The 24655-nt window shown below is 37.6% G+C and overlaps 3 protein-coding genes across 3 annotated transcripts; 2 read left to right on the top strand and 1 right to left on the bottom strand.

Moving 5' to 3' along the window:
• The first annotated feature begins 2939 nt into the window (after positions 1 to 2939).
• Positions 2940 to 3896, top strand: LOC132662390 (olfactory receptor 52Z1P-like). Its single transcript, XM_060607864.2, has one exon. The coding sequence runs from the start codon at positions 2940 to 2942 to the stop codon at positions 3894 to 3896; it is 957 nt and encodes a 318-aa protein (XP_060463847.2).
• Positions 3897 to 14879: 10983 nt separating this feature from the next.
• LOC132674437 (olfactory receptor 51V1-like) lies at positions 14880 to 15824 on the bottom strand. The gene has a single exon (XM_060627059.3). It carries the CDS (start codon positions 15822 to 15824, stop codon positions 14880 to 14882), a length of 945 nt encoding a protein of 314 aa, XP_060483042.3.
• Positions 15825 to 21759: 5935 nt separating this feature from the next.
• Positions 21760 to 22701, top strand: LOC132662391 (olfactory receptor 51V1-like). Its single transcript, XM_060607865.2, has one exon. The coding sequence runs from the start codon at positions 21760 to 21762 to the stop codon at positions 22699 to 22701; it is 942 nt and encodes a 313-aa protein (XP_060463848.2).
• The last annotated feature ends 1954 nt before the right edge of the window (positions 22702 to 24655 follow it).

The following is a 24655-nucleotide window of genomic DNA, read 5'->3' as shown; positions in this document are numbered from 1 at the left end:
ACTCATGCCATAGTGTCCTAAAGTGTGAAGTGGACCATACTAGCTGTCATTCTGTTGGGTTCTTATTGCAATTGAATGGTATTTTGTGACCATTAAATTATAGATAAGTGGCTAACACAGGATATAACTCATGGTAAATACTCAAAATTAGTTGAACAGTATAAATAATGTGGGGACTAAAATGTGTTATTTGAGGGCTGTCACTGTGATTAAATAAACTACATGTTGGAGATACAGTTAGGGAAGAGATTTAATACCAGAACTTCTCTTCTTAGGTCTTTCTTTTTTAAAACTAATAGAATAACTTATAGTAAACTAAACTGAAATATACAGCTTGATATGTATGTATTTTTGCTTTGAGGTCCAGGTCCATGATTGGATGTTAGTCTTTTGTATCTAGAAGAGAAGCAGCTATGAGCTAGTTCCATTCCAACCTATATGGACAGAGAATTTGGAGTGATGAAATGCTTCTACCAAGGTCCCAGTTGGTTCATGGCATAGCTGAGACTACAGTTCAGTTCAGGCTGGAACCTCATGCTTCGTCCACTTTTCTTTCCCTTGTACTGTACAGGTTTGAGATAGTCTGCCAGATTTATTTCCTTAGTGGTTCCATAGACATGCCATGAACTAATATAGTTTAAAACAATTGTTTTAACTTTCTCTGAAAAAGAAATCTCCTCCTCTATTCCTTATGTTGATTAGTGGCATCACATTTTTCTAGACAGTGTGTCTCAAAATGTCCTATTGCCTTTCATTTTGCCTCATATAACCTATCACCTGGAATTCTCTGTTTTATTTATTTATTTTTAAACACATTTTTTCAAGGTGCCTGGGTCACTCAGTTGTTTGAGAGTCTGACTCTTGATTTCGGCTCAGGTCATGATCTCACAGTTCATGGAATGGAACCCTAAGTTGGACTCTGTGCTAACGGCATGAAGCCTGCTTGGGATTTCTCTCTCTCTCTCTCTCTCTCTCTCTCTCTCTCTCTCTCTCTTTCTGCCTCTCTCCTGCTCTTACTCACTTTATCTTTCTCAAAATAAACAAATAAACATTTAAAATCCCCACACTTCTTCTCTATCCCCTTTTTTCACTGTTGAAACTATGTTCCTAGTTCTACTTTGGTTTGTTGGAAAAGTTTCCTACAGTAAATCAGGTAAATCCTCCACCTCATCAATCTATCTTTCTGCCTTTCAAACCATATTTACTCAACAAAAATATATTATGTTAGATGTTGAATATATACTCATAGCCATCATGAAACTTAAGAAAGATTGGTGAAAAATATTACAAACTATTCATTAGGAATTGTATCGGTGTGCTATTGGGAAGTAGAGAATAAAAAATAAGCATATTGTCCATCAGCAAAGACCTCTCTGAAAGGGTAAATCTTAAATTTTGATCCCATTATGTTCTCCTTAAAACTGTGGTAAAATATTAGAGATTCAGTAAGTATTGTTGAATAAGAAATCAATTCTCAGTATAAGAGACCTAAACCTAAAGTCTTCAGCTTCACTTTTAAAACTTTGAATCTTCAAGACACAATTTATTTGTCCGGTCATATTTCTCATGTCTCTAAGCCTTTGATACACTACATAACTTGATTTTTATAGTGGCTTACAGTCCTTGTTTTAGATTTTTACTTGTCTCGGTTCTTTTTTTCCAATGACAGTCTCTTGAAAGCCAAAGGCTTTCTGATAAACACATCTACTGACAACACTTCAGTGAATCTTTGTATCATCCCCTAGTTAAAGTAATGTCTCTTTCACATTATACACATGTGACTGCATGTCTCCCATCATTCTTATCTTGATCTGCTTTGAAAGGATGCTTACTTGTGTCTATGTCCCATGATCCTCACAAGGGTAGGAGATCCTTGAAATAGAGGATATGTATAGTTTATATTTAATTCCTTCTTTAGCATAGTATTAATCACAGAATGAACTTAAAGAAATATTGATTAACTTATTTAAATCTTGCATGTGTCTGCAACTCATTTTTTATTATTGTGGTTATTTCATTACCTATGAGATGCCTTTCTCTTTTCTCCAGTAATGGTATGCAAGTTTGAGCAGAAAAAGAAAAAAAAAGAAGGGAATGAAAAGACAAATATTTGAACACAAGCTGGAAGGAATAAATTGGAGAAAAAGGAAGTGGAGACTAGAAAGAATGAAGGGAGGAATGTAACATATGTGGAAGATAGGACATATGGTCTGCTGAGTTAGAATGATGTTATATGAGTCCTTGCTTTGCACAGTGCTGTATTAATACTGTGCATGTTGGAAGAACATGTTTTCAATATGCACAGTATTAAGTTAATACAGCACTACGCAAAGCAAGGACTCCCTAGACTTCTATTTCTCTTTCTCTCCAAGTTATTTTCACTTGGTGATGAAAAGCTAAAGTCTTTAAATTACAGAAACAATGGTTGTTACAGATTTGAATTCTCAAAAGGTCATACCAATATTCTGGACACTTTGTTACTGGAGTGTGCAATTAATCACCAGAAAGAAACTGTGATTAACACTGGAAATGACCAGTCATATAAGAAGGAAAACCATGATGTGCAAGAGCATATAAGAGACTTTCATGTATGATGCTAAGTCAATAAGTACAATGTATCTGCCATAGTGTCTAGACAAAATTATAAACCTATAAAATGTTTATTATCATTATTGTTGTTGTTGTTCTTATAGTTATAGTTAAAACCATTATTAGAATTACCAGTAGCATCAGTTCTATAAGATCATGGTAACTTTCATGTCAATGAAGCCTATCTGGCTTGTCATCTTTGAACCATTACTTACTACCAATCCTTTCTTAAAGCAATAACTGTATTGCAATGCCAAGATTCATACTCAAACCAGATGAAATAACTATGATTTTTCACTCTGTCTCTCTCTTTTTCCATTCCAGTCCAGTGTCAGAGGACAGAGTAAAAGATGACAATCTCTTCAAACCACACCAACCTTAGAGATATTTGGTATACCATGACTGGGATCCCAGGACTGGAATATGCACACATATGGATCTCCATTCCCATCTGTTTCATGTACATAGTTTCTGTTTTAGGCAACACCTTCTTATTATTCCTGATCTTCACTGAACGCAGTCTTCATGAACCCATGTACCTTTTCTTGTCCATGTTAGCCCTGGCAGATATCTTTCTCTCCACAGTCACCACACCAAAGATGCTAGCAATCTTCTGGTTCCAAGATGGGGGTATTTCTTTTGGTTGCTGTGTGTCCCAAATGTTTTTTCTCCACTTCATCTTTGTGGCAGAGTCTGCCATATTGCTGGCCATGGCATTTGACCGCTATGTAGCCATCTGCCATCCACTAAGATATACCACAATTCTAACCCCCTCAGTCATTGGAAAAATGGGCATTGCATCTGTGATCAGGAGTTTCTTCATCTGCTTCCCCTTGGTTTTTCTGGTTTATCGGCTTGCTTACTGTGGGAGGAATATTATTCATCACTCATATTGTGAACATATGGGCATTGCCAGGCTAGCCTGTGATAGCATCAAAATCAACATCTACTATGGGGTGATTGTGGCCCTATTTTCTACATGCCTGGATGTGGTGCTTATCATTGTCTCCTATGCCCTTATACTCTGTACTGTTTTTAGAATTCCTTCCCAAGATGCCCGACTCAAGACTCTGGGTACTTGTGGCTCCCATGTCTGTGTTATCCTGCTGTTCTATACTCCAGCCTTTTTTTCATTCTTTGCTCACCGATTTGGGGGCCACCATATACCACTCCATGTACATATCCTCCTTGCCAATCTTTATGTGGTGGTACCACCCACTCTCAATCCCATCATTTATGGAGTTAAGACCAAGAAAGTTCAGGAGAAGTTTGTCCATGTCTTTTCTGTGAGCAATAAATTCTGCTGATGTAGACTATCCAGCTCAATTTTTCATTTTTCTATGTAACTAATTGAAGAGTACTTAAAATTATATCAGACATCTTATATCATGCCAGCATTAGGGTGGAATGATAACAGTAAATTTTTGAGATAATTTTACATCATAATTAATTAATTAATTAATTGCTGCTTTTGTTCAGGACAGTATCAGACCAAGGGCATTTGAGATTCTGTGTAAATGTGAGTTCAGTTACAACAGACTTAAAACACAATAACTCAATAGTTATCTTCAATTTCATATTGATACAGAAAAACAGGAAAAGTAAAAACACAACCCACCCACTAAAAAAATAGAAAAAACAAATTGCTAAATCAACTTAACAGGTTTTCAGCCTATTTTCCCATATTATCTTTGTATTTCAGAGAAAATAATACTTATATATTTAGCATTGTGATCTATCAGTTGAGTAGTTGGGCTCTAGGTTCAAGATTTGAATTTTAGATGTCTCATCTTTATAAAGAGTATTTACCCTTTCTGGGCTTCTTTAGCTTTATATTGAGCTTAAAATATTTCATATTTTATAAGGTTGTTGAAAGTATTAAATAAGATGATTTACACAAAGCTTCTAAACTGTGCATAACACACATTGAAATATATCCCATATGTATGTGTGTATATATATATATATATATATATATGTATATATATATGAAATACCACAAAAATTCCTTTTGAAAACTATACATTTTTGTTTTCTTCCACTAGAGCCTACTGTCATTAAATGCTTCTGTTAAAAAGTACCAGTAGAACATGGTAAGGAAGAAGGAGGTTTGACTGCAGAGGAAGTTCCTTTTAGAAACAAAAAAGGAGTAGCAGAACCCCTTCCAGCATGAGATGGGGGAGAGACACAGGTAGGAATGGAGAAAAAGGAAGATAAAGTCCAAGTTTCAGCTTCACCTTCTCGGTATTCATTCAAAGTATAAGGGCATACAAAATAAAAAGATAGAAACCCAATGAATTTAGAGATGAAAGTGAAAAGCAGTGGAAGAGGAATACCTTATTTCCTACTTGAGTATCTGACGGAGATTTCTTAACAAATTGTCTCATGCCACATGGGAGAACAGCATTAGAGTGAAAATGACCATGTGGCATGTTCAGTCAGTGAACTGGTTTCCTCTCGTTCCACAGGAGCAACAGATGAATGTAGGAGTTCTTTACGGCACTGTGGGGAACACAAAGATCATGGTGAATGCTGACTCATGAAGTTGAAAAGGGAGAGGCTTTGGCTAAGGGAAAAGTGGCTCCATAGCCAAGAGCCATAGACACAAACGTTAGAGTCAGCAAAGTAAGAGAAAATGGGTCAGGTTTCAAGGCTTATTGATTAGATCCAACATTTCAGATGCCTCGCTAAGTGGGATCCAAGAGACAATAATCAAATTTCAGCAAAGGCTGCGGAAAGGATAGAGGCCTACACAGAGTGAGGAGGTAGGATAAGGTTCATTTAACAAGGCTCAGCTAAGTACACAGACATAGACCAGGGGCCCATCCAGTTCTCACATCCAGTCCCTCAGTGTTGTCTGGATTGTTGACTTCCCCTTGAAAACAGATGATAAGGGAATTGTGTGGGAGAATATCAATTTCAAATTGACAGAAAAGTTACTGACAGATTACATGATGCCACAGAAAGCATATTTCTTAAACTCAAAAACTTTAATTGACCTGTAAGTGGGAAGTTGGAGTTTCAGATAACCATTGGACTTTTTGAGTATAAAGTACAAAGCCTATTGCATAAGATTTTGTGTATCAAAACTGGCTGAGAAAAGAACAGCCTATTAAATAATTGTTTCAACTGGTAAATTGTTTGAAAACCTAAATTTACATTGATGTACTATTTAAAATTGTTAACCCATGTCATGAACATGACCACCAACAAAAACAAGTTGAACAATGGAGATATAAGTGTGATGTCAAGAGGAGCCAAGATGGTGGAACAGCATGGAAGTTTTTTGTGTGTCTTGCATCCATGAAATAAAGCCAGACCAACACTAAACCATCCTACACACCTAGAAAACTGATTGGAAGATTAACACAACAATCTGCACAACCTGAACCACAGAATTCAGCAGGTATATGGCAGGGAGAGGTGAACTTTGGGAGTGAGACGCTGGCGGCGGGCAGGGAGCCGCTTTTGCAGGCAGAGAGAGGACAGAGACTGGGGGAAGGGGCCAGAAGACGGGAAAAGCACCCCTCCCAAAAGCAGCTGGAGAGAAAGCAGAAAATTGGAAACAGCCACAAGGACTAAACTAAAAAGGGAGAAAGGAGAAAGGAGAGGGTTTAAATTCCATTCAGACTGTAAACAGGGGGCAGGCAGAGTCTGAAACCCTGCAGCTCGATATCTGGTGGTGCTCTGGTGAGAAGGGTGGAACCCCAGGAGCAGAGTGGGGTCCAGGAGGTTCTCGGACCACATGGGGAAAAGCAGTTCCACTGCTGGAAGGACATTTGGTGGAGACTGTTGAAGCCACTTGGTCCCAGCAGACCACAGAAAATGGCCACATTCACTGGTGCTGGAACAAGGTGGTTAAAGGTGAAGACTGGTGCCAGATGTGTGTTGTGATTTTTCCATAATCCCTGAAAATCTGCTAATATGCTATCTTGTGAACTTTTTCTGGGGTGGGCTGCCACCTGGCTGCAGTCTTGGGCACCGGCAGCAGCAGGGTACAGCAAGCATTCCCGGGTGTAGCCGACATTCAGCCATTGCTCATTCAGCCATTGCTCAGTGAGACCCTGCAGAATGGGTCAAAGCCACAGTCCCTCAGAAGTAAGGGGCCAGGGAAAGCAGCCACATCTGAGACAAAACTGGGGAAAGAGGTGCTGCCTGGGGCTTGGTCATGGACAGTGAAGAAGTGGAGTGGACGAAAGCTGAAGACAGAGGACAGTGCGCGATTGCTGAACTGGGAGAACTGAGTTCTGATACTAGAGACAGGATAGCTGGGTGACACCATTTTCAACACTCCCGGGCATGCGCATATGCACCTACAAGCACCGCAACAATCCACCCCAGTAGGCTAGCAGCACCATCTACTGGAGAACAGCTGTTACACTGAGCCCCCGCCCAACTGAGCCAACCTTGCTCTTGAAGACCACAAGTCTCACCGCCTACTTCGTTTATGAACTATAAAGCGCTACATAGTCTGACTTCTAGGAGAAAACAGTAATTTCAGTTGTATTTCAATCTCTTAGCAGGTCCATCTGTTCAATTTTCTATCTTTTTTTCCCCTTTTACACAACTTTTCTCTTTCTTGAATACAGAATGAGAAAAGTACATTTTTATTTTTAATTTTTATTAAAAATATATTTTTTTAATTTTTTCTACTATATTCTTTACTTTTGTGTAATTTTTTTTCAAATTCTATTTTACTCCCATCATCTCATTTCAGTCTAATTCAGTGTATTCATTTTTTCAAATTCTCAAATGATTTCATTCCCCCCCCCCTTTTTTTCCTCTACTCTGTCAAACCATTCTCAACATGCAGACCAAAACACACCTAGGATCTAGCATCATTTATTAGATTTGTGTGTGTGTGTGTGTGTGTGTGATTTTAATTTTTTAATTTTAATTTTTTTTTAATTTTAATTTTTTAACTTTAATTTTTCTACCTCATTAATTCCTTTTCTCCCTTCAAAATGACAAAACGAAGGAATTCAACCCAAAAGGAAGAGCACGAAGAAATGAGAGCCAGGGATTTAACCAACACAGGTACATGCAAGATGTCTGAACCAGAATTTAGAATAACAAAAATAAGAATACAAGCTGGAGTCGAAAATAGATTAGAATCCCTTTCTGCAGAGATAAAAGAAGTAAAAAATAGCCAGAATGAAATTAAAAATGCTGTACCTGAGCTGCAATTATGGATGGATGCAGCAGCAGCAAGGATGGATGAGGCAGAACAGAGAATCAGCAATATAGAGGACGAACTTATAGAGAATAATGAAGCAGAAAAAAAGAGGGAGATTAAGGCAAAAGAGCACGATTTAAGAATTAGAGAAATCAGTGACTCATTCAAAAGGAACAACATCAGGATCATAGGGGTCCCAGAAGAGGAAGAGAGAGAAATAGGGGTAGAAGGGTTATGTGAGCAAATCATAGCAGAAAACTTTCCTAACCTGGGGAAAGACACAGACATCAAAATCCAGGAAGCACAGAGGACCCCCATGAGACTCAACAAAAACCGACCATCAACAAGGCATATCATAGTCAAATTCATAAAATAGGCAAGAAGAGAATCATAAAAGCAACAAGGGGGGAAAAAGTCCTTAACCTTCAAGGGAAGACAGATCAAGTTTACAGCAGACCTATCCACAGAAACTTGGCAGGCCAGGAAGGAGTTGCAGGATATATTCAGTGTGCTGAATCAGAAAAATATGCAGCCAAGAATTCTTTATCCAGCAAGTTGTCATTCAAAATAGAAGGAGATAAAAACTTCACAGACAAACAAAAATTAAAGGAGTTTGTGACCACTAAACCAGCCCTGCAAGAAAATTTAAGGGGGACTCTCTGAGGGGAGAAAGATGAAAATATTTAAAAAAATGAATAAATAAAGACCAAGAGCAACAAAGATTAGGAAGGACGAGAGAAAACCACCAGAAACTACAACCCCACAAGCATCATAAAGGCAATAAATCCATATCTTTCAGTACTCACTCTAAATGTCAATGGTCTCAATGCTCCAATCAAAAGACATAGGGTAACAGAATAGATAAGAAAACAAGACCTATCTATATGCTGTTTACAAGAGACCCACTTTAGACCTAAAGACAGCTACAGATTGAAAATAAGGGGATGTAGAACCATCTATCAGGATAATTGTCAACAAAAGAAAGATGTAGTAGCCATACTTTTATTAGACAATCTAGAATTTAAAATAAAGACTGTATCAAGAGATGCAGAAGTGCATTATATCATAATCAAGGGGTCTATCCACCAAGAAGACCTAACAATTGTAAACATTTATGTGCCCAATGTGGAAGCGCCCAAATATACAAATCAATTAATCACAAACATAAAAAAACTCATTGATAATAATACCATAATAGTAGGAGTCTTCAACACCCCACTCACAGCAATGGACAGATCATCTAACCAAAAAAACAACAAGAAAACAATGGCTTTGAATGACACACTGGACCAGATGGACTTAACAGGTATATTCAGAACATTTCATCCTAAAGCAGCAGAATATACATTCTTCTCCAGTGCACATTGAACATTCTCCAGAATAGAACATATACTGGGACACAAATCAGCCCTAAGTAAGTACAAAAAGATCGAGATCATACCATGCATATTTTCAGACCACAGCGCTATGAAACTCAAAATCAACCACAAGAAAAATTTGGAAAGGTAACAAATACTTGGAGACTAAAGAACATCTTACTAAAGAATGAATGGGCTAACCAAGCAGTGAAAGAGGAAATCAAAAAGTATATGGAAGTCACTGAAAATGATAACGCCACAACCCAAAACCTCTGGGACGCAGCAAAGGCAGTCATAACAGGAAAGTATATAGCAATCCAGGCCTTCCTAAAGAAGGAAGAAAGATCTCAGATATACCACCTAAACTTATGCCTTAAGGAGCTGGAAAAAAAATGGCAAATAAAACCCAAAACCAGCAGAAGACAGGAAATAATAAAGATTAGAGCAGAAATTAATGCTATGGAAACCAAAAAAACAGTAGAACAGATTAATGAAACCAGAATCTGGTTCTTTGAAAGAATTAACAGAATTGATAAACCACTAGCCAGTATGATCAAGAAGAAAAAGGAAAGGACCCAAATAAATAATATCAGGAATGAAAGACGAGAGATCACAACCAACACAGCAGAAATAAAAACAATAATAAGAGAATATTATGAGCAATCATATGCCATCAAAATGGGAAATCTGGAAGAAATGGAGAAATTCCTAGAAACATATACATTACCAAAATGGAAACAGGAAGAAATAGAAAATTTGAACAGACGCATAACCAGTAAGGAAATCAAATTAGTAATCAAAAATCTGCCAAAAAAATAAGAGTCCAGGGCCAGATGGCTTTCCAGGGGAATTCTACCAAACATTTAAGGAAGAGTTAACACCTATTCTCTTGAAACTGTTCCAAAAAATAGAAACGGAAGGAAGACTTCCAAACTCTTTCTATGAGGCCAGCATTACCTGGATTCCAAAACCAGACAGAGACCCCACTAAAAAGGAGAACAATAGACCAATTTCCCTGATGAACATGGATGCAAAAATCCTTAACAAGATATTAGCCAACTGGCTCCAACAATACATTAAAAAAATTATTCACCACGACCAAGTGGGATTTATACCTGGGATGCAGGGCTGGTTCAATATCTGCAAAACAATTAACGTGATTCATCACATCAATAAAAGAAAGGACAAGAACCATATGATCCTCTAAATAGACGCAGAGAAAGCATTTGACAAAATACAGCATCCTTTCTTCATAAAAACCCTCAAGAAAGTAGGGATAGAAGGAGCATACCTCGAGATGATAAAAGCCATAAACGACTGACCCAATGATAATATCATCCTCAATGGAGAAAAACTGAGAGCTTTCCCCCTAAAGTCAGGAACAAGACAGGGATGTCCACTCTCACCACTTATTCAACATAGTATTGGAAATCTTAGCCTCTGCAATCAGACAACACAAAGAAATAAAGGCATCCAAATCAGCCAGGAGGAAGTCAAACTTTCACTCTTTGCAGATGACATGACACTCTATATGGAAAACCCAAAAGATTCTACAAAAAAACTTCTAGAATTGATTCATGAATTCAGCAAAGTTGAAGGCTATAAAATCAATGCACAGAAATCAGTTGCATTCCTATACACCAACAATGAAATGAAAGAAAGAGAAATCAAGGAATTGATCCCATTTACAGTTGCACACAAAAACATAAAATACCTAGGAATAAATCTAACCAAAGAGGTGAAAAATCTATACACTGAAAACTATAGAAAACTTATTAAAGAGATTGAAGAAGACAAAAAAAAAAAAAATAGAAAAAGATTCCATGCTCCTGGATAGGAAGAACAAATATTGTTAAAATGTCGATACTACCCAAAGCAATCTACATATTCAATGCTATCCCTATCTAAATAACACCAGAATTTTTCACAGAGCTAGAACAAATAATCCTAAATTTTGTATGGAAACATAAAAGACTTTGAATAGCCAAAGCGATCTTGAAAAAGAAAACCAAAGCAGGAGACACCACAATTCCAGACTTCAAGCTATACTACCAAGCTGTAATCATCAAGACAGTATGGTACTGGCACAAGAGCAGACACTCAGATCAATGGAACAGAAGAGAGAACCCAGAAATGGACCTACAAATGTTTGTCCATCTAATCTTTGACAAAGCAGGAAAGAATATCCAGTGGAGTAAAGACACTCTCTTTAGCAAGTGGTGCTGGGGAAACTGGACAGCAATATGCAGATGAATGAACCTGGACCACTTTCTTACCCCATTCACAAAAATAAACTCAAAATGGATGAAAGACCTAAATGTGAGACAGGAAGCCATCAAAATCCTCGAGGAGAAAGCAGGCAAAAACCTCTTTGGTCTTGGCCATAGAAACTTCTTACTCAACATGTCTCCAGAGGCAAGGGAAACAAAAGCAAAAATGAACTAGTGAGACCTCATCAAAATAAAAAGCTTCTGCACAGTGAAGGAAACAATCAGCAAAACTAAAAGGCAACTGACAGAATGGGAGAAGATATTTTCAAGTGACATATCAGATAAAGGGTTAGTATCCAAATTCTACAAAGAACTTATCAAACTCAACACCCAAAAAACAAATAATCCAGTAAAGAAATGGGCAAAAGACATGAATAGACATTTCTCTAAGGAAGACATCCAGATGGCCAACCTACACATGAAAAAATGCTCAACATCACTCATCATCAGGGAAATACAAATCAAAACCACAATGAGATACCACCTTACATCTGTCAGAATGGCTCACATTAACAACTCAGGCAACAGCAGATGTTTGCGAGCATGCAGAGAAAGAGGATCTCTTTTGCATTGTTGGTGGGAATGAAATCTGGTGCAGCCTCTCTGGAAAACAGTATGAAGATTCCTCAAAACCTTCAAGGTTTTGAAGATTCCTCAAAAACCTAAAAATAGAACTACCCTATGACCCAGCAATTGCACTACTAGGCATTTATCCACGGGATACAAGTGGGCTGTTTGGAAGGGACACATTCACCCCCATGTTTATAGCAGCACTATTAACAATAGCCAAAGTATGGAAAGGACCCCAATGTCCATTGATGGATGGATGAATGGAGATACACACATACACACACACACACACACACACACACACACACACACACACACACACAATGGAGTATTACTCGGCAGTCAAAAAGAATGAAATCTTGCCATTTGCAACTATGTGGATGGAACTGGAGAGTATTACGCTAAGTGAAATTAGTCAGAGAAAGACAAAAATCTTATGATTTCACTCATATGAGTACTTTAAGAGACAAAATAGATGAACGTAAGTGAAGGGAAACAAAAATAATATTAAAAACAGGGAGGGGGACAAAACAGAAGAGACTCATAAATATGGAGAATAAACTGAGGGTTACAGGAGGGGTTGGGGGAGGGAGGATGGGCTAAATGGGTAAGGGTCACTAAGGAATCTACTCCTGAAATCATTGTTGCACTATATGCTAACTAATTTGGATGTAAATTTAAAAAAAATAAAAAATAAAACAAGTTAAAAAAAGTAAGTGTGATGTCAAATGAAATCGAAATAATAGAGGTAAAAGTGGTGTGAAACTATATCTCCCCACTGTTATCTTCTAGTAAGTTAAAATGCCTTTATTTATGTTGCTTATCTGCAAAATTGAATAATTATAGTCTACCCTGTAGATTGACTCTAAAGATCAATAATGAGAATGACTATGAAGGTAGTGTGTCCATGATGCCTAGCATAAAATAGGCATCTGGTAAATATAAACTAAATATTATTTTTATGGTGATGATTATGATAATGATTATTACTGTGATGAGTGTTGTATTATTCAACGTAAATATGCAAGCGTCAAAAATAAAGTCTAACTTGGGGAAAATACATGTTCATAGTAGCTTTATTCAAAATCAAATCTGTAAAACACTAAAATGTCCATCTGCAAATAAATGAATAAACAGCTTATTATCTGTGATAAAATGGAATAAGAATCAACAATAAAAGTAAACTGTGCATACAGATAACAAGAGGGAATCTCAAGAGGATTTTTGCAAGTGAAAGAATCCAGACATAAAGATTACATTCTTTATCATTTAATTTACACGATCTTCTCTTAAAGACAAACTGAATGACAGATCAACTTAGTGATTTCCAGAACCTGGGGTTGTGGATAAAGAGTGAACACAAAGAGATAAAAGGGAATTTTTGTGAGTGACAGTAATATTCCACATCTTGATTGTGGTGGTTACATGACTAGAAGTATTTTTCAGAACTCATCAAACTGCACATGCACATCAAAACAGTGAATTACTATTTGTAAGTATACCTCAAAAAAACTTACCTTATATATATTAAGTAGATTGTATAAACACAATGGTAGCAACAATATTTTGGGGAAATGTACACATATCAACAGTCCAAATATGTACACTTTATTTTCCATCCATGATTTGTTTTGGTGATCTTTCTACTTTTATTATGAGATAAATATTTTTATGTTGGCTGCATAGCCATTTAGTAAACTTCATATTAAAAAGTACAGAAAGAAGATAAGAATAAAAATGTCATGTGATTTGAACTAAAACAAGAGAATATATCCAAATTCCATCACCTACTACTTCCATATCATTTAACTTTTATATGTTTTAAACTATTCATATATGTAACAAAAATAGTGTCTACCACAGGTTCTTGATGGTGAGATACCTTAGAAATATATTTATATCAGTTGGCCATAGTGACACTGTATGCTTTCCTTCTCTTTTTTTTTTTAATTTTTTTTTTAACGTTTATTTATTTTTGAGACAGAGAGAGACAGAGCATGAACGGGGGAGGGTCAGAGAGAGAGGGAGACACAGAATCTGAAACAGGCTCCAGGCTCTGAGCTGTCAGCACAGAGCCCGATGCAGGGCTCGAACCCACGGACCGCGAGATCATGACCTGAGCCGAAGTCGGACGCCCAACCGACTGAGCCACCCAGGCGCCCCTCTCTTTTTTTTTTTTTTAACTAGAACAGGAAATTTAAATGAGATATGGACTCATAGGAATCATTTTCAAATGATTTTCAAATGGTACTTGTTTTATATTATATGATTAAAGAAACTAATCACAAAAGTCTATTTCTACCCTGGTATTTACTATTTGTCAGTATCCCTAGTTCAGTTACTGATTGTAGGAAGGGAGTAGGGAAAGACTGTTTGGCTGGCAGATAACCTGACACCAAGGTTAGTTTTTTGCTGTTTGTCTCACTACTTTTTTACATGATCCAATTACATGACCATATATTGTACAGTGGCTAAACTGTATAGCAGGTAGAATGTCTAAATAATAAACAAGAATGTTGCCTAGAGTAGTGGAAGTGGACTAAGGTCATTGTTGATCCTTTAGTAATTACTTAAACTACTTAATAAGTAAAATTTATGTTTTCTGTAATGAGTGGATGCCAAACCATCTTCACTCAATTGGATATAGTGAGATATACATTTTAATAGTGAATCTGCCTTATTCATTAATATGATTCTCAGCCCATTTTATATATACTTTCCAATTTACAAAACTGATCACAATATAACCTATATCAGTTTCACTGACTTATGACAGTTGTGGGGAAAATGGAGAGGGAGTAACATAGAAAACATACAAATAGAAGTCATGAAATATATTTATAATTATTTACTCACCCTTCCCCTTTTGAGCTCCACTTGTGGACTTTTAAATAAATTTGCATTTGATCTCAAGACTTAAAATTTTTTGAAATTAAACAATCTCTGGGCTCTTCTTCGTATTTGTTGGGTCTTGATACTGTAAATAATGGGGTTCATCAAGGGTGGGAAAAGGATATAGATGTTGCCCAGGAGGACATGTACCCATGGTGAGAGGTGTTTCCCAAAGCGATGCACCATAGTCAGACCAATGATTGGGATGTAGAAAACAGAAACAGCACAGATGTGAGATACACAGGTCTGCAAGGACTTGATTCTCTCTTCCCATGATGCAATAGCTAAGACTGCATGCAAGATCATAATATAGGAGATAAGTATGAGCACTGCATCCAACAACAGGTTGCTAATTACCAGGGCAAGACCATAAATGCTGTTGAAACGGATGTCTGAACAGGCCATTCTAATTAAGTCTTGGTGCAGGCAGAAAGAGTGAGAAAGGATGTGGGGGCGGCAATAATTTAAGAACTTTAGGCGAATGATGACTGGAGGTATGAGTAAAGAACTCCTACATAAGATTGTCACCCCAATTTTCATGATTTTGTCATTAGTTAGGATGGAAGAATAGCGTAGTGGGTTGCAAATGGCAATGTAACGGTCAAAAGCCATAGCAAGGAGGACAGAGGATTCCATGAAGGACAAACCATGGATGAAGTAGGACTGGGCAATGCAGGAATCTAGGCTGATCTCACGAACGAATCCCCACAGGATCCCCAGCACCGTGTACATGGTAGACAGCCCCATGCACAGGTCAGTGAGGGCCAGCATGGCCAGGAAGTAGAACATGGGCTGGTGCAGGCTGGGCTCTGTCCGGATCACATGCAACACCATGCAGTTTCCCAGAAAAACTGTGGCATAGATGGAGGAGAAAGGGATGGAGATCCAGAGATAGTGAACTTCTAGGCCAGGAAAACCAGTGAGAATAAATCTGGAACTATTAACATTAAAGATAGAGATAGGAGACATTAGTGGACGATTGAAAATATTTCTACAGAGATGTTACAATTAGATTAGTTTATGATCTCCTAACTTCTAGCAATGTTTGTCTGCCTTTGAGAAGAAAATAAAATACAATATAATACAATTTCCTTAAGTGTCGTAAACTCAGAAAAATAGAGACCTATTTCTGTATTCTATAAGGCAAAAATCCATTGTCTAGTCATAGCTTTTACAGGACTAGTGACTAGGTGTGTCAAGAGATCAGGGGGTTTTATGCAGAAGCAATGATGTTTCTGGGTCCATGGGGTTTGGATTTGGGCTGGACTTGTGGGACTCTCTGTTTATTCCTGAAGGAAGATAACATGTGACCTGTGTGTACTGTTGCCATGGTTGTCATTATCCTCAGTAAAATGTGAAATGCATTGCTAAATTTTTCTCTCGGTTACCACAACTATTTCTTTCTCTACCCCCAAGGGGCCATAAGATCCCAGAGGAAGTAGACTGAGTAAAGTAATCTGACTTTGCGGGAACATTACAATTTAGCCAAGAGAAACCTAACAAACTAAGGGGAATCAGAACTTTTTTTGCACATTCTAAATTGTTTAACCCCTCTCTAAATCATTTACCCTATTTAGTCATACTTCATTATATTTTTCTTTATTTTTAGGCATCTCATTATTCTGTATGAGATTTCTCCTTTTTCTGACCTTCACAATGTTTTTATCTCTTATTTTTTATATAACATAAATGATATTTTAAACTGTAAAGTACCAAACCAATACTTTCTGTCAGGTAATAACTTGGAAGAGAATAGTTAAGTCATATGGTACATATTTGTTTAACTTTTGACAATATTTGTCAGTGTGTCTTCCAGGCAACTGTACCATTTGACTTTCGGACCAGGAGTGTATGAGAATTATAGTGCCTCTATATCTAGGCCAATACTTTGTACGGTCAGATTTTTATTTGTTTTCTTTTGTTTTGCTATATTAGTAGATGTGTAGTGATATATCATTTTGGTTTATCATTTGGTTTATCCTTTATCATATTTTTTTGCATCTTTTCTCATGATTATTTGTTATATATACTTCTTGGTGAAGTGCTTCTTCAAATAATTTTCCCTTTGTGATCAAGTTCTGTTCTTATTGAGTTTGGAGAGTTCTTTACACATTTAAATTACAAAATCCTTCACAGATACATGATTTGCAACTAGTTATTTTCAGGTTGTTAATTGTCCTTTATTTCTCTTAACAGTGACTTTTACAAAACAAAGTTTTGCAAGAGTAGCAGAATTTTTTTTTTTTTTTTTAGTGTTGACAGACTCCAATTTATATGTGTTTTTTTCCTTTAAGGAATATGCTCTTGTTATTATATCTACAAACCGTCAAATCCAGGTCATGACATTTTCTCATGTTTTCTCCTAGAAGTTTTACATTTAACTTTTGGTTCTATAATCCATTTTAAGTTAATTTTTATACATGGTATCGAGTTTATTTTTATCTTTCAGCACTTCCACTTTGGAAAAGATTATCCTTTCTTGATTGGTTTATCTTTGAACTTTTGCCAAAAGTCACTTGAATATGTGGTTTATCTGACCTCTCTATTCTGGTATTAATCTATGTGTTTATCCTTTTAAACACCACACTACTGTGATTATTATGGCTTTATAAAAGTCTTAAATCCAGCAAAGTCCTCCAAATTTGTTCCGGCTACTATATAATTCCTTTACCTATACATGTAAATATTGCAATACACTTGTAAATATGTGCATAAAACTTTCCAAGATATTGATTGAGATTATGTTGAACCAAATATAAAACTGGGGATATTTGTCATGTCTTCCAATCCATGAAAATGAAATATATTTAAATTTGTGTATTTTTTTTATTTTTCCCATTACTATTATGAAGTTTTAATTCTAACATTTTGAGTGATTTTTTTTTCAGATTTAATGCCAAATATTTGATTTGGGTGATGCAGTTATAATGACATTATTTTATTTTTTTTTTATTTCAAAGTTAGATTGTTAGACTTCTGCTTTCTGTTCTGACATGTAAAGGCTTTGGAAGTTATCACTCCCATTTTTATAGCAACAACAATAAAAACAAAACAAACTGAAAACTGAAGGGTATGCTTCCTTTTTGTTTCAGATTTTATATTGTAAAAAACTGTCCTTTTCCTGGGGTATTTGGTGCCGTATTTTAAACATTTTTGTTGCTTTGGGTGCCAATTTCACTTTTTGAAATGGCCTCCAAGCATAGTACTGAAGTAAGGTCTTGTGTTCCTAAGTGCAAGGCTGTGATGTCCCTATCTTGCAGAGAAAATACATGTGCGACATAAGCTTCCTTCAGACATGATTTGCAATGCTGTTGTACGTGAGTTCAATGTTGATGAATCAACAATATGGTACTTCCAGAAAAAAGAAAAGAAATTCCCTGGTGTGTCTGTATTATCGAGAAAGGGCTAAAGTAATGTGTGTAATGCATGGTGAAACAGGGGAAACAATGAAAAAGCAGCCACATTTGTGGATTCAGGAGATGACAGCCGACAAAAACTGCATAGCGGCGATCGTTGTGAGATTTAGAAATTTAGGTTTAGGAAAATGTTAACCCCACTCAGCTAGCACTGGCTGGCTTGTGTGCTTAAATGGCAACATGGCATGAAGAATGTGCAACTTCAGGCAGCGCAGAGACAACAGTTCAGGAAACTGTAGAAGAAAGTTAAAACATCTTATAAATGTTCTGCAGGTAAAGGGTTTTGTGCCTGAACAGGTTTTCAACACTGATGAGACTGGCTTGTTTCACAGAGACACTGATAAGGGAACAATTTTTAAGAGAGAACAGAATAAGTGAACCTATATAATACCACAGTGTTTCTGTTAAATCTATTAAATGCAAAACGCTGTTATACTCAAAAAACGTTGTGACTAAGGGTTACTTTTTTCTTTACCTTTTATTTTTCTTGGCAGCAATAGTTCAGTACTCATTAATTCAGTGTTTGTGGCAACTTTATAACCATGAAAAAAGAATTAACTTGTAAGTGTGCATTAAGGATTTCAATATATATAGAGAAATACATATAGATGCAAAACCCAGCTCAATTCTCTGAGAGAGCCTGGAAACAGTGATTCCTCAATAGATATGACCCATTTGGGGAGCCTGGGTGGCTCAGTTGGGTAAATGTCTGACTTCAGCTCAGGTCATGATCTCACAGTTTGTGAGTTCGAGCCCCACGTCAGGCTCTGTGCCGACAGCTTAGAGCCTGGAGCCTGCTTCGGATTCTGTCTCTCTCTCTATCTGCTCCTCCCCCATTCATGCTCTATCTCTCTCTGTCTCTCAAAAATAAATAAACATTAAAAAAAAAGAAAATAGATATGACCCATCTAGCATGTAATTCTTAAACTTCTAGGTACTAATCTGTATGAAAAGGGGATCTGGGGGTGCCTGGATGATTCAGTCAGTTAAGCATCCGTCTCTTAATTTTGACTCCAGTCATGATCTCATGGTTGGTGAGATCAAGGCCCACATTGGGCTCTGTGCTGACAGTGCAGAGCCTGCCTGGGATTTTCTTTCTCTTACTTTCTCTCTTCCACTCCCCTGCTTGCTTTCTCTCTCTCTCTCTCTCTCTCTCTCTCTCTCTCTCTCTCTCTCTCTGCCTGTCCCCCACTTGCACTCTATCTCTCAAAAATAATCATTAAAAACAAAAAAGAAAGAAAAGGGGATTTAGCTTTCTGTGAAAATGGATGTTTATAGGGCCATGGTAGTGAAAGTACACTGAATATACCAATTGTACCAAACATAATTGCACCAAAAATTAAGAAGTGCTAAAATATGTGTAAAAAAGATACAAAAGCCAAATTATGGTGCTTTCACTGACTAAATCTGGAATATAAATTGAATATTAAAAATGATAGTGACTGATAATTACCTATTGAATAAAATATAAAACAATGACTATAAGACATTTATATAGTCTCAAATACTCTCCTACAAAATACTTATTAAAAGTGAATGGAATGGATCACCTGGGTGGCTCAGTCAGTTACGTGCCTAGCTCTTCATTTCAGCTCAGGTCATGATCTCAGGGTTTGTGAGTTCAAGCCCTGGGTCAGGCTCCACACTGACAGTGCAGAGCCTGCTTGAGGTTCTCTCTGGCCCTTTCTCTGGCCCTCCTCTGCTTGTGCTCTCACTTGCTCTCTTTCTCTCTCTCTCTCTCTCTCTCTCTCCCCCCTCTTTCTCTTTCAAAATAAATAAATAAACTTAAAAAATAAAGGGGAAAGGAAATATATATTAATTTATAGTAATGAATCCTGGAAGACCTTACTTTAAAAAATAATTGATCATCATCAGTGTTTGGACAAATTCAAACCACACACAGCCTGAACATATGCATGAAAAGAATAAAACCTCATCTTCATTACATTCCTATATAATTTGAATCTAACCATGAGTATGAATCAAACACACTCAGATGAGAAGCATTCTATAATGATTTGTAACTTTCAAAAGTTTAAGAGTTATGCAAATCAAGGAAAATCTAAAGAAATTTCACAGGGAATAAAAGTAAAAATATAAGAATACTAATACACACATGATTCTGAACTGCATTTTATTTTACTATCAACTACATTGATGGTACAATTTGAGAAAGTTTATCTGGGGTCTGATAATTTGATGACAGCAATATGGCAGCATTGCCATAATTTCATGATGATGATTATATTATGGTTATGTAGAAGAATGACCTTCATTGTAGAAAATAATGGACTTTGGGTAGAAAATCTATCATTAAATCATTTGCAAAAATGCTCTTTACGCTCTACTCAAAACTTTTCCCCAAGGAAAAAAAATGAAAATATCTCAAAAGAAAAAATTAAATTTGAATGAAGTAGCTACCTATAATTTAACATACAGCACCAGTGAATAATACAAATATGAGGAGGAGAAAATATTTCAAGTATTTCACACATGAATGCAGAATTAACCTTATATTACTGACACATAAGTAAATATTTTAGCAATATGTTTTGTGTCATTTTTGAAGCACTTTTCCCTAGCATTTTTATATATGGTTCTTTATATTATACCTGTCAAAAAGTAGCTCAGGGGCTCAGAAAGGGAGACATGTTTACCGAGGAACTTAGTGAACAGTGAAAGTGACATTTAGGGAAAAACAATGAATAAGTCAAATGTAAGCCTTATGGAAATATTTTAGTTGATTTCAGACTGAAACTGAGACTAAAAATTCCTCAGAATTCTGATATGATCTTTTCCCCTTGGGTGTTTACTTCTTGCCTCCTTCTGAGTGGGTATTAGATTTTCAGTTGACACACTGAGTCCCCTTCCCTCCAAGATAGAAAAGATCTGTGGACTCCGGGAAACACTACCAGTTGTCCTTTCCTCTCAATTCCAAGGAACTGCTAACCTGCAGTGACCAAGTGGAATCTTCCACTTGCATCAGCCACCAAGAGGGAAGAGTGCCTCCCAGGAGCCTGGGTCTACCCGGTCCATACAATCCTCTCATTCCTTCCTCATAAACCGGAGCCTTCTGACTCCTTGTGCCACAAGCACTGGCCACAGGACAGCGTGCAAAGGCTTCCTCGGGACAGCAGAGCAGGAGCAGCCTTATCCTCTCAATGGTTTTGCCACTGTCACCTGCTGTGTGTCCTGTAAGCGGCTCAGAGGGACTAAAAGCAAATGAAGGGCATGATCTGATTTGCCCACAAAGGTCAGGACACTGATTTGCTCCCATAACCTGAGACCTGATACCAAGGAGCTTCCCTGTGAGACCGTCCTGTGCTGTAGCTCCTCCCGGAGAGGGGGCTTCCCTGGCGTCTACGTTAGCTTGACCTGTGCTACAGTGTGAGGACCTGTATTAGACTCAACTGCCCCCACACAGCAGACAGTTTGACAAAACTGTCAGTAAATATTGATCTCATCTTGAACATTACCTTCAAATAATCATGCCTGCTTCTTCTGCTTCCATTATCAATACCTCAATATTCATTCTCACGGGGTTCCCTGGCCTGGACCAGTACTATCCCTGGTTTTCCATTCCCTTCTCCTCCATCTATACCTTGGTTTTTCTGGGAAACTGCATGGTGCTGCATGTGATCCGGACAGAGCCCAGCCTGCACCAGCCCATGTTCTACTTCCTGGCCATGCTGGCCCTCACTGACCTGTGCATGGGGCTGTCCACAGTGCACACGGTGCTTGGGATCTTGTGGGGCCTGAGCAGGGAAGTCAGCCTGGATGCCTGCATTGCCCAAACTTACTTCATCCATGGTCTGTCCCTCACAGAGTCTGGAGTCCTTCTTGCCATGGCCTTTGATCGCTTCACTGCAATCTGCAATCCTCTGAGATACACATCCCTCCTGACTAACAGTAGAGTCATTCACTTCATGGTGGCCATTTTGATGAGGGCAGCTTTGTCCATTCTCCCTGTCATCATTCGCCTGAAGTTCTTCCATTACTGCCGCCCTCACATCCTCTCCCACTCTTTCTGCCTGCACCAGGACCTGCTCCGGCTTGCCTGCTCTGACATCCGCTTCAACAGCCTCTATGCCCTGGCTCTGGTGATCTGTACCTTGTTGTTAGACGCTGTGCTTATTCTCATCTCCTACATTTTCATCTTGCACACAGTGCTGGCAATTGCATCCCGCGAGGAGAGGCTCAAGTCCTTGCAGACCTGTGTGTCCCACATCTGTGCTGTCCTGGTCTTTTACATCCCCATCATTGGCCTCACCATGGTGCACCGCTTTGGAAAGCATCTTTCCCCTTCGGTTCATGTCCTCATGGGCAATATCTATATTCTCTTTCCACCCCTGATGAATCCAATCATCTACAGTGTAAAGACCCAGCAGATCCGAAGCAGGATGAAGAAGTGGTGTTCCCTGAAAATGTAGTAAAACCCTTGGGTTTGATCAGCAAGAATATTTTAAGGTCAGAAGAGTAATGCTACTTCCCATGTGTGCAACAACTTACAATTTGAATAACTTATTGGAAGGTTTGTTCTTTTATAAGGTCTTGGATATTAAGGTACTTAAGAGATGTTCTAATTCAAGAGAGAAAATAGAACTAACTTTTTCCAATACACATTCCAGAAAAGATTTCTGAATGTCTGCTATAGGATAATCATGGCCATTATAGATGTAATAATAAGTGTCTTTGCATTTTGTTGACATGTACTTGAAGCATGTTTGCCATATGAAAATTGTGACCCTCAGTTCAACAATATTTTCATTCCACTTAGACACACCACTGTCTAAAATTTTGGAAACATGCCTATTTAGATTATTTAATTACTTGGGACTTCTATCAAAATATATAATATTGTGTAATTGGACTTGTTTTAATCCTAAAGGCGAAGTGCGGAACATATGAATCTACTATGCTAAGCCTTCCCCCACTTTTATTACTTTTTCCCCATTAGTGGTAATGCAAGTCTATTACAGGAATTTTGAAATAAAGAGATATCCCATCCCTCTATTCCAAAGACTTTATTCTTACTTCTTTCCATGCTATAAAGATGTGACTTTATTCCACATTAAATGTTCATTCTTCATTTTTTCACTAAATATAATGTCAAGAGACTCTGGCTGAGAGCACCTGGCAGTACCCTCCTTGTGATGAAGACTGGGATAAAGATCTGTGGGAACAGACCAGCAAGCACCCCATTTGTCTGGGGTACAACCAACTACCATGGCAACAATGGCCCTGCAAGCAACATAGTTACGGAACATAAGAATAACCCGTCTTCAGGCATGCGTGTTCCCAAGTCTCTGCCATATGTTCTGCCATGGAAAAACAATGGGGAATGCACAGTAACTGAATATCTATCTCATCAAATGCCAGATCCTAGAAGACTCTTGCTTCTTCCTGCTACCAGTGGGTTCTTCATTTTTTTTTCTCCTAGTCTAATTATAGAAAGATAAACTGTGACTTTCAAACTGACTAGTACCTTTTGCTTTTTTTCCTCCCTGCTTTGAGTCTCATTTCATTTGATGCAGGAAAGAACCTTCAAACTCAGAAGAACTGCTTCAAATAAAGCATCAACATAGATTTTAAAAAAAGTGGACAAAAGTAGAATGAAACCCATTGCTGGAGGTTGACCTAACACATTTCAGGGTTTCGAGACACCTGAGTGGCTCACTCAGTTAAGCGTTTGACTCTTGATATCAGCTCAGGTCACAATCTCACATCTCACGGATGTCGAGCCCCACATCAGGCTCCACACCAAGCACAGAGCCTGCTTGGCATTCTCTCTCTCTATCTCTCTCTGCCACTCTCTTGCTCTCTCTCAAAATAAATAAATAAACATTTTAAAAGAACACTTCAAAGCATAAGAGACTGTTAAAAACTGAGAACAAACTGAGGGTTGATGGGGGGTGGGAGGGAGGGCAGGGTGGGTGATGGGTATTGAGGGCACCTTTTGGGATGAGCACTGAGTGTTGTATGGAAACCAATTTGACAATAAATTTCATATATTAAAAAAATAAAAAATAAAAAAAGTAAAAGAACACTTCAGGTTTTCAATATTTGTTACTGGACCCCTAAAACCTGGTTCTTGAGTCTCAGTGTCATAGAAATGAACACTGAAAGGGAGAGAAAAAAATAGGTAGAGTTTATTAGAGAAAGCTTGTATACAAGGGAACCAACAAGAAAGAGGAATGTCACTCTCAAAAGGGTAGTATGTACAGCTTATAAAGGCACTTTTCCAAGGTTTGAAAGCCTTGGAGTAGGGAAGTGTCCTTCAGTCCCACGATCATTAGCTTATACACATTACTCTAATGGTCACAAGGCAATCAGGATGCCCTTCTTCACAGTCCAGATTTTTTGTGGGTGTCTGAAAAACAGAAA

The sequence above is a fragment of the Panthera onca genome, chromosome D1 (assembly GCF_046562875.1).
Source record: "Panthera onca isolate mPanOnc1 chromosome D1, mPanOnc1 haplotype 2, whole genome shotgun sequence".
Taxonomy (NCBI): Eukaryota; Metazoa; Chordata; class Mammalia; order Carnivora; family Felidae; genus Panthera; species Panthera onca.
This window is presented reverse-complemented; position numbering and strand designations above follow the sequence as displayed.